Consider the following 9,868-nt stretch of genomic DNA (forward strand, 5'->3'; position numbering starts at 1 on the left):
TGAGCATGTTGCTTTTTGTGCATTTTTCGAGAATAACTTTTTTATTGTTCAGTATTTTTTAGAAAATAATTTCCTGTCTTGACTCTCTGAAATATTTTCGATGAGCTATCTCAATTAATCTCAATTTGGCTTCATTGTTAGTACACACGTTTAGAACCTAATGTTTTTAAGCTTCAAATAACCTGTAAACTTTTTTTTTTAATTCGGTCATTTTTGAGCGAAAAAAGTTTCACCCAGCGCCCCGCCCTTTTTTTAATAAAAAAAATGTCCAAAAACCAATTCTGCACGGTGAGATATCATCAAGATTCAGTAGAAGTTTTTAGATGCGAAATTTCAGACGTAGAGAACAGGATGACAAATTTTTATACTGGTAACATCTAGTAACATTTGACTTCGATTTTGATAATTTGTCTTATTTGTACTATTCATTTTTAAGCGGTTTCCTTGTTGGGATAATTTCTATCATATCGAAGCAGATAGTTTTTAACCGGAAGTGCTTTTCTATACAAGCATATGTCGAGTTTGTTTTATTTTGTTTTAAAAATTTATTTTATTTGGCGCTTCTAAAAATCTTTTTCCCAGGCTAACTTATATGGTCCTATTTACGTTATCTCTCGATATCTCCTCTTAACCGGCTGATTGCGTAATAAAATGTAGATAGCGAGAAAAAGGGGTGGAGGCGACTTTTAGGGTAGGCGATGAATCAAAGCAGTCTAGGTAGGTAATATAAGTGAATTGACGAAGAAAAAAAATGAAGAACAATGCAAAGAAAATCAAATCTCCTTTTCCCACCCGGGGGGCAGCAAGTGAGACTATAAAAAATCGAGACCCACCGTCCCTGCGGTTTTCGCGCGCTGCGCAGAGAGAACAAGAGATATTCAAGTTGAAGTTACTGGGCAAAAAACGAACTGTAGCGGTGCCTGGCACGACCCCTGACGATACGCCACTGAATTGCCATACTCACACGTTTGCTTTCTCCGTTGTCGTCGTCGATCGTTTTTCTTTACCTCCCGTCAAGAAGAAGAAGACCCCCACGTCCTCTTCTTTTCTCTTCCTTTTTTTCATCATTTTTTCCCTCTCGATCATCCCCTTCTCTCCCATCGACGTTCACTATTTCAGGCCTCCGCGTCGACCTTCAACTACGACTCTCTTCTATACATAGGTAGCCGTTGGCGGATTTTAGTGGACGAAGAAGACGAGCGGGTGTGTCTTACGGTATGTAGGTCCCCTCGGGTAGAGCATGGTGGAGGGTGCGAGACAACCAAAGACATCCAACGATAGGCTCGCTGATGCCGCCAGTGGTGTGGTGGGAGGAGATCGACCGGCCCAAGAGATCCACACGGCAGCGAACCACTTACTCTCACTTTTCCGACTCCGCCTACTTTTTCTTCCGTACCGTGCCATCCTTGGACAGGTCCTTCATACCTTGTGCCATTCAGCTATCCCTTTCTCAAATTCATTTTTCTGTTTTCAATTTCATTCGAACATACAGTAATCCGAGATCTGTTCCAGAAATAAATGACTGACGTCGAGAGGATGGTTCTGCGACCGAATCATGAAGGCGAGATGTGCCCGGTTTGTGGTGATCGAGTCTCTGGATATCACTACGGCCTTCTGACGTGTGAAAGTTGCAAGGTTAGTCTTAGATGTCTTCACTTTTTTTCCGCGGGAAAAAAGTGGGTGTGTGGCAAAATGATAAGGTCATTTGTAGTTAGTGAGAGTCCCGACTCAGGGACACGTTCGAGCCCTTCAAGGACAGACAACTCTCACCGCCAAAATCATTCACTTGTTGCCATATGACCCTCATCGGGCGGTCATCTCTAGTTTTTCATTTGATTCTTTTTTTTCCATTTATTGTTTCATTCTCTCCATCAATAATTTTCTCTTTACAGGGCTTCTTCAAACGCACTGTTCAAAACAAGAAGGTGAGTACATACATATGTATAAAAATATAACACTGTAGCTGATGTTATCTAAGTATTGTTTTCGACTTTCTCCAATTTGTCCCTTCTTTCAGCAATATCAATGCTCTGCCGAAGCCAACTGCCACGTGGATCGTACTTGCCGGAAGAGGTGTCCAAGCTGTCGATTCCAGAAGTGCCTCACAATGGGAATGAAAATGGAAGGTAAGATATCTATCATATCTAAAAGAGCGCAACCGCTCTTCTGTAAGAGCACATACTGTGCTGACTTCTTGATTGATGGGATAATAAGGGATGTAACCGTTATCGAAAGTCCATCTCTATAAAAATTTTGAATTTGCACTTTAAGCAGCGTCATAAGCTTGTTCCACGTAATCATCGCGCAAGGCTTACACTTTTTGTGGATTTCTACTTCTCCTTTCTTTCATCTCTGTTACATGTTTCTCTCTCTCTCGTTTTTCTTTTCGTTTCGTTTTTGCATGACAACAAAAACGATATATTGAAAAGAGAGATGCAAAATTGGATATGAAACGGTGAGAGTGGAAGAGAAGAATAGATCTGACAGTCACCGAAAAACCGGTACCTGGAGACCTGGGGGTGGAGGCGCGCATCTCAAACGCTCTATGGCAGGCGCGCAACCATTTCAAATGTTGGAGAAAAGTGAGGCAACACCTTGGAAAACAACTGAAGTTCAGTGAAGTTTTATTAGGACATCCGGTGCATCATAAAAGAACTATTGGCATTCGGGGAAGTAGTAAAAGTGCAAAACAATAGTAGCCGGCTCGATAATTATAGGTGCTGAACAGTACCTTTGTTGGGAAAACATGAAGTGCCGAACTCATTCATTGCGGCGCGTTTTTCGTGAGGATCTCAATTGCAGGGTGTCGCATGTTTTGCGGCAAAAATGACTGCACTTGCCCACTCTACTCCAGATCAAATGAGCCGTGTGTACAGTCATCTGGCGGGTACAAACGGGGAACTGTAAATTGAAGGGGGAACATCGAAATGAGTGTGTGCACTTGGATAATGACTATGTTTTGTAGCGGTGCGTGCCGATAGGATGAGAGGTGGACGAAACAAGTTCGGATCGTTTTATAAGAAGGATCGGGCTCATCGTATGCAGAGAAACGCAATGAGAGTGAGCACAGTGCAAGTTCCAGCCGTCCTTGGAGCACAATCACAAGCACAAACATTCTATCAACCTCCAGAGCACCAGGTTTCAAGCAGGTGAGCTTTATTTCTTATATTTCTTTCAACTTATCAATCTCATATTTCAGCACAACTGACCAGAACAACCAAATCAACTATTTTGACCAAACTAAAATCAAAACTGAATATATCAAAACTGAGTATGATGCACATCTCCAGAGTCCAACATTGTCCAGTAGCACTAATCAGCAGCGTAAGAATATTTTCTGGAGTTGTTAATAGCATCAAATTATAAATTTCAGTTTCTGTTTCCGATTTTATCATGAGACCTGGATACTTAGTTGACCCACAAGACAGCTTGGCAGTACTTCTTGGGAGCACAATTGACGACCCACTTCTCAGGCATACCTTCCCAGCAGCTTATCAGTTGAATGAAGTCAAACAGGAGCCATTTGACTATTCGGAGCAGTTCATTCATCACTCATTGCACGACTATCCAACTTATACCAGCAACACTACCAATTATGCTACAATGATGCCAATGACAACTGTTTCCAGCACACAATCCTTGGTCACTTCGACTTCTTCTAGTAAGTTTTAGTTTTTTTATCGCTTTTTCTTGTCTTCAGTTTATAGTTTCAACATTTCAAATTTTTGATTAAGTTTTTTTTTAATTTTTGAAATGTTAACATTACTTAATTTCAGCAACAACTGGCCGAATGACAGAAGCTAGCAGCACATCACCAATTCTCCCACTTTGCCCAGCACCAACTGAAAAAACGGTGGACCACTTTTACAACAGCTCGATCGCCGAAATGTGCAAAACATTACCCGATGATGCTCAAATTGCTCGAATTTTCACAAGCGTAAAAGGAACTAGCAAACCTGAAAAGCACGCATTTTCCATTCAAGTCGCAGAGGAAAATTTGAAAGATATCGTGATTTGGGCAAAAAATGATCAACTATTCAGCAAATTATCGGTAAAATAATACATACAACAATATAATAATCTAGGCACTCTCATTTCCCACCAGCGGTTTTTTTCTAATATTTTTATTCTCTATTTCCCACCCTGATGAGATGGGAATAATGTAGATAAATTGCTCGCTTCCGGTGATCAAAAGAAACAATCGCCGCTATAAAAAGAGGCGCTCCTTCTCAAAAGGTACATCCCCATACAAACACACCTCTATTGTTTTCATTACGGACACCCATTATGTACTAGGAGTAATTGCACCGCAACCTTTTTATATCCTGAGTGTGATAAGTAATTGGTTGAAGATTTACTAAAGTGCATTTATTCCAGTTGGATGACCAAATGATTCTGTTGCAAACATCGTGGACAACCGTTCATATCGTTGATATCACTAATGCAATGGTCCACGGAAATCTTCTTTCGCAGTATAAAATGTCAAATGGTGATGAGTAAGTTGTTAAAATTTCTTTGAGTTCCATTCTTCCTAAGGCTCGGAAACAATTTTTGTGGAACGTTTGATTCTGGCTATTTAATGAGTCAATCAACTTCCAACGCAACACAACTACTATAAACAAACCGATCTGACAGCGGCGTCTATAAGATTAGGCTATAAAGATTTGGCGATAAATCTTGACTCATCTATCTCGATTACCCACCTTTTTTGCCTCTCGCAACATTGGGTGCCGACATGACGCAAGTCTTGATTCTCGGCACCAGATAAGATCTTCGTCCCGCGAGCTCATCGTATAAAGTATTGCGCATTTTCCCACTACCGGCATAGGCTCTAATAAGGATTAGGCTACCATTTTAGTTACGTAATTGTTGTGAAAACGAGCCGGTGGTCTTTCAAAAGTTCAAGACCTTTTAAGGCCCAATAAACCACTATAAAATCGTATTCTTTTTGCAGAGTTCCCGTCGGTCTTGTAGCTCTTCTTGGCAATCAAACATTCGTATCATCATGGAATGATGTTGTTATTCGGCTTCGAAATATGGGATTCACGAATTTCGATTATTGTGCTTTCCGATTCTTAGCCCTTTTTGACCAATCAATGGACTCTTTCCCAGCAGTCTCTACTGCTCGATCTCGAGTACTCCAATCTTGGCGTGAAGTGAGATGTACTACCGCCTTTCTGGAAATTTTCGAACAAATCAGGTAAACCTTTGGCCTTCGTAAAAACCCATCACAAATCAATCTTTCCCCTCGCCTCCACACAAATTAGCAACGTTGCCGTATAATTAGTGCTCATCTCTCCCTCCAAAAACTTGTTGTATACAGGAGACAAAGAATTGGGGAGAGAAGAGAAGCATCGGAAGAGTGGAGAAAAAAACTTATAATAGGAAGGCTCATTTATTCTGGTTGGATAGGTGCGCGAGGAGAAGGAAACAGATTAGAAAACGGGGCACAATATGTATACGGTATTGTTGCGCAGCAGGTGGCACTAAGAACGGGGAGAGAATCTTTACTAAATACATATGAATAGACAGAAAACAACTTGACTTATGAATATGCATTGGGAAATATGAATAAGTCGATTAATTACTTCTTACAATCTATTCTTTCTAATTTCAGACGACTCGCTTACGACTCACTACGGTACTTATGGAACCTTCATTCAAACTGCCCCACGAACTGGGAGCAATTCTTTCCGGAAGCCTCCTTGGTTCTTGAAATGATTCGCACTACTGTCAACCGATCGGCTAGCAGTAGCGTCACCGCAATCACTCAGGTCCCAGCAATCCAACTGCCAACCCCACAAGCCACATACACTGCTGTGCCGTACATGGCATCATAATGTCTCTGTCATAGGAGCTGAAAACTTCCAATGGAGTCAGTCAGCAACTCCCTTTGTTTAGCGATCTCGCTCAACTCTTCCATTTTTACGGGACCGGTTTTTTCTGTTGTCAATTACAGACAGCCAGTATTTTCTGCATAATTCCCTTATTTCACTTATTCAACTTTATAATATCAATATCATTTTATACCTCAAAAACCTCCATCCATGCATTTCAATTCATTTTCTTCAAGATCTATTGAATATCTTGCATTTTTCGTGCTGTGTCAGCTTTTAGTCGGTTGTACTTTATTTAAATCATTTGCATTTTTTCAATTCTCATTTTGTCTCAATATCTGTGTATCCTAGTGCCCAAACCCTCACAGCTTTTAAATGTATTTTGCTCTATTTTTTTTTCATTCAAAAATCTTTCCTCTCAAAACCCATTTTCCTAGGTCACGAGCCAATCAAAATTGGCACTTTATTATTATTATTGTTTCTCCCAACAAAAATCTGAAAATTCCGAAAAAACGTTCTCTGCCGAACTCTTCTCATCTTCCCAAAACTTTAAGACTGTTCTCTTCTGCAAAACGGATAATTGTTTTACATGCAATTAATATATTTGTATTTTGTCTGAATTCGCCCCCATTTTATTTCTTTATGGATTTTTATGTTTGGTTGTTTTATTATTCTTTTTTTCTTTGATTTTGATCAATCAACACACCTCACTTGTTTTGTATGTGCAGATCGTATATAAAAATTGAAATTTTAAATTATTTGAAATACTTTTACAAAAAATATTAAAATGAAGTATTGCGATTGTAGGATGAACTTTCAGGTTTTTGTGGATTTAAAAAAATAAGACTTGGTTTTTATTTGGTTCTGAAAACTTTCAGAAAACTAGACTTTAGTTTAAAATTTTTAAGACCAATCTTTTAAACTTAAATACTTTGTAGAGTGAGTACAGTTCACTCTGGATGTGAAAGTACTTTTCCCACTTATCTGTCTATTTTTGCCCTTTATTTTCCTCGCCTTGTCTACAAAGGGCGTTTTTCCTATATTTTGTGTCAGTTGCCATATAGGAGTATTACTTTCAGAACGAAAAAAAGTGAATGGTTACTTTTCGATTCTGCGTCTTCTTTGTAACTATTGAACCTTAAAAAATGACAATAAATATTCCACCTATAGGTAAAAAGAAGAGAAAAAAATCAAAGCCCCTTGTCTCCCTACGCTTTTTTCTTCCACCACCCACGGAGAGGCCCAACGATTTAACCGAACTGGTTTTATATGTCTTCTTCGTCTTTTCCATTTTTTTTTGGTCGATCAAAGAAAGAAAATGAGAGGTACCCCCACCCTCACACGCACCGACGATTCTGCAGTTTTTCAACTTGCGCAGACATCATTCTGAAAGAAGGAGATGAAGACACACTACACGCATAAAAAATCGAGAGAAGCAGTTAGATGAAGGAGGAAAGGAAGATGTCATGAAATTCGGCAAATCGATTACGATGGTTCTGGTATTGCATGAGAAAATCATACAATAAAGTTAGGTTAATGTTGGAACAGTGGAAGGGATCAAAAGCTTGAATTTGTAGATGCTTACAATAATTGTTTTTTTGTGTAGGTTTAAGAAAATTGTGCAGCAACATATGTTATAGCATTATCTGGTTATTTGATTTTAGCAATACAAGTTATTTCGGGACAGTTTCAAAAATAGAGCAGTGAAACACAGAAATTGATTGGTTTTTAATTTTGAAATCCTATACCGTATTCCCTTGATTAGTCTTGTAGGAAGACTATTTTCCGATCTGCCCGTAATGATGCAAAATCAAGAAAACGTGATTTTACGGCGTTGGAGCCATGAAAAAACGTAATTTTTCATCATTTTTTTTCCAATCGTTCAATTATTCCAAGTTTATTTTACCCCAATGCTGACAAATTTACTGAGTTTTCCCACAAAGTACGACTAGTTGGTAAAATATGAATGCAGGACTATTAGGGTCTGCAAAAGAAATTTTTGATTATCTTGTTGGGGTGCAATACTAAACCCATAAAAAACGTACTTTTCCATTATTTTTTCAGTCGTTTGAACATTTCAAAGTTTGTTTTACCCCAATTCTAAAACAATTGCTGAATTTTACCTAAAGTTCCACTGGTTGGTAAAAAATAAATGCAGGACTATTAGGGCCTGCAAAAGAAATTTTTGATGAGCTTATTGGGGGTGCAAGACTAATAGGGGCGCAATCATTTCATAGAGTACGCACCTAGTAGAGGAAATACTGTAAGTAAACTGATAAATATCGTATAAAAACTACAACATGCTCAGTTCTCATGAAATTTCTTCAAGTTTAAAATATACGAAAAATCATTTCAAAAGTTCAAAAACAACCCATCCTGCAGATTTCGTAATCTTTTAATAGTATTCAATGAAATGTTATTGTTAAATTGTTTATTTCAGGAGCAATCCCTATTTCTTTTCGATAATATTGTTTTGAATATTTTTTGTGGAAACTAAAATTTTATGTATATGTTTTGATGGAATTTTGTGTGAAACTTTAAAAGAAAAATCGTAAGTGATGGAGCAACGCTATAAGAAAAATACAGGATTTTCACAATTTGAACGACAAAGTCAAAATCAGTCAAAATATTAGAAACTGTTGAGCTCTTTTGAAATACAAAAACATACAATTTATTATCGTGGTCCTCTGTTTTTGTTGCTCTGGTAATATCTCGTTAGGACTCTCATTACCAAGAATGTTCGCAGAAGTTTTTTGTTTTTGTTTTGCTTGTCAAAAATGTATTTTCTCTGGATTTCTCTATGATTAAAACAAAAAAAAACAAGTACTGCAGACTAGAAAAGTTTATTCAACAAAATGGCGATGTTTGTATAATATAACATATTTCACCCCAATTATAACACAATGTTTAGCGGCCGACATCTTACAAATTTGTTTTTTTTTTGCATTCCACATTTGAAAATAATATTCTCTCTAGTTGACAAAGTTTTAAAATGCTCTGGCAAATCTAGTCGCGCGATTCAATATTATTGAGATTTTTAGTCCGTCTCTAAAAGCCCAAACACTTAATTTTTGTTTCCTAGAAAACTGACAATCATCATTTTTTACTACGCTTGCAATTTTTCATTTTCAATACCGTATCCTTTTGTGCTGCCGTTACCTGCCACCCTGATCCAGTCGGCTGACTGCAGGTAGCGAGTGAGTAACGGAAATTTCTCATGCATATAGCAATTTCTCCTCCTCCTTGTCTTCCATCTTCCTTTTTTACCAAAAGACCTACCGACCTCATCATCAAATTCGTAATCGGTTTTCGGAGAAATTGTAGAGATGCCAAACCGAAACGAACTGACAGTTTGCATTCATTTATTTCACTCGTTCAACAAGGCGTTTTTTATGACGATGGGAACCTTTTTTGTTGATTATTCGAAAGAAGTGGTGGGGGATGGCAATGGAGAATAGAGGTGAATGGAGATGCAAATAAGGCTGTAAATTAGAATTATATTTGCACTAACAAAGCACCTCGAGATTAGTCATGTACGAAACGCAGTACTCATACTTCCTACCGCATTTCATGGGAATCCTGTCATTTCGGAGATCTAAAAAAATAGGCAAAAACAGTAAATAACGGGCAGATTCTTTGTATTCAAACATATTCTATGTACAACTATGGTACAGTAAAAAAAAACAAAAGCACACATCGTGATCAGTGGTACGGAGCAATCTGAACTTTCGGCAATTGGCAATTTGTCATTTTAGTATTCCCTTAGTATATATATACAGAAAACTTAACTGGATTTTGACGCCAGTTAAAGCACTAACAGAAAAAACTGCAGTTTTTATTAATTGTAATCTAAAAAGTGTACCTGAACAATATTGTTTTTTGTGAGAAAAAATTGAACTATTGCAATTAAAAAAAACGCGGTTTGGAAATGTTCGATTATCAAAAAAAAAACCGTAAATTGCATTTTGACGCCTAATTCCGTAACAGAAAGAACAGTATTTTTTGATAATTGTAACCGAAAAATTTTACCT

At 37.8% G+C, this 9,868-nt stretch overlaps 1 protein-coding gene and 7 non-coding genes across 9 annotated transcripts; 3 read left to right on the forward strand and 5 right to left on the reverse strand.

Moving 5' to 3' along the window:
- The first annotated feature begins 855 nt into the window (after positions 1-855).
- F11C1.13 lies at positions 856-997 on the forward strand. The gene has a single exon (NR_072338.1). It is a non-coding gene; the product is annotated as an Unclassified non-coding RNA F11C1.13 (non-coding RNA).
- On the reverse strand, positions 856-1,046 carry F11C1.12. Its single transcript, NR_072337.1, has one exon. It is a non-coding gene; the product is annotated as an Unclassified non-coding RNA F11C1.12 (non-coding RNA).
- A 73-nt stretch (positions 1,047-1,119) lies between these two features.
- nhr-25 (Nuclear hormone receptor family member nhr-25) lies at positions 1,120-6,591 on the forward strand. Of its 2 annotated transcripts, NM_001029379.6 has the most exons (11): positions 1,120-1,215; positions 1,513-1,635; positions 1,893-1,925; positions 2,018-2,126; positions 2,966-3,149; positions 3,200-3,324; positions 3,374-3,661; positions 3,777-4,051; positions 4,378-4,496; positions 4,955-5,200; positions 5,618-6,589. In NM_001029379.6, the coding sequence occupies exons 2-11, from the start codon at positions 1,519-1,521 to the stop codon at positions 5,838-5,840; spliced, it is 1,719 nt and encodes a 572-aa protein (NP_001024550.1). In that variant the 5' UTR covers positions 1,120-1,215; positions 1,513-1,518; the 3' UTR covers positions 5,841-6,589. The 2 variants fall into 2 exon arrangements, with proteins under 2 accessions (NP_001024550.1, NP_001024551.1); NM_001029380.8 differs by lacking the exons at positions 1,120-1,215; positions 1,513-1,635 and having other exon boundaries at positions 5,618-6,591.
- On the reverse strand, positions 1,645-1,847 carry F11C1.11. The gene has a single exon (NR_072339.1). It is a non-coding gene; the product is annotated as an Unclassified non-coding RNA F11C1.11 (non-coding RNA).
- F11C1.16 lies at positions 2,399-2,540 on the reverse strand. Its single transcript, NR_072340.1, has one exon. It is a non-coding gene; the product is annotated as an Unclassified non-coding RNA F11C1.16 (non-coding RNA).
- F11C1.15 lies at positions 2,734-2,916 on the reverse strand. Its single transcript, NR_072341.1, has one exon. It is a non-coding gene; the product is annotated as an Unclassified non-coding RNA F11C1.15 (non-coding RNA).
- A 485-nt stretch (positions 6,592-7,076) lies between the features above and the next one.
- On the reverse strand, positions 7,077-7,207 carry F11C1.14. Its single transcript, NR_072342.1, has one exon. It is a non-coding gene; the product is annotated as an Unclassified non-coding RNA F11C1.14 (non-coding RNA).
- A 2,045-nt stretch (positions 7,208-9,252) lies between these two features.
- 21ur-13237 lies at positions 9,253-9,273 on the forward strand. Its single transcript, NR_072343.1, has one exon.
- Positions 9,274-9,868: the final 595 nt, after the last annotated feature.

Source organism: Caenorhabditis elegans, chromosome X, assembly GCF_000002985.6.
Source record: "Caenorhabditis elegans chromosome X".
Taxonomy (NCBI): domain Eukaryota; kingdom Metazoa; phylum Nematoda; class Chromadorea; order Rhabditida; family Rhabditidae; genus Caenorhabditis; species Caenorhabditis elegans.

What these genes read in the sequence shown, in the direction of transcription:
- nhr-25 (NM_001029379.6), top strand. Translation starts at nt 1,519, where the DNA reads ATGACTGACGTCGAGAGGATGGTTCTGCGACCGAATCATGAAGGCGAG. An exon ending in GAGCACCAGGTTTCAAGCAG is followed by an intron (nt 3,150 to 3,199) that starts GTGAGCTTTATT and finishes CTCATATTTCAG; the next exon opens with CACAACTGACCAGAACAACC. An exon ending in GGTCACTTCGACTTCTTCTA is followed by an intron (nt 3,662 to 3,776) that starts GTAAGTTTTAGT and finishes ACTTAATTTCAG; the next exon opens with CAACAACTGGCCGAATGACA.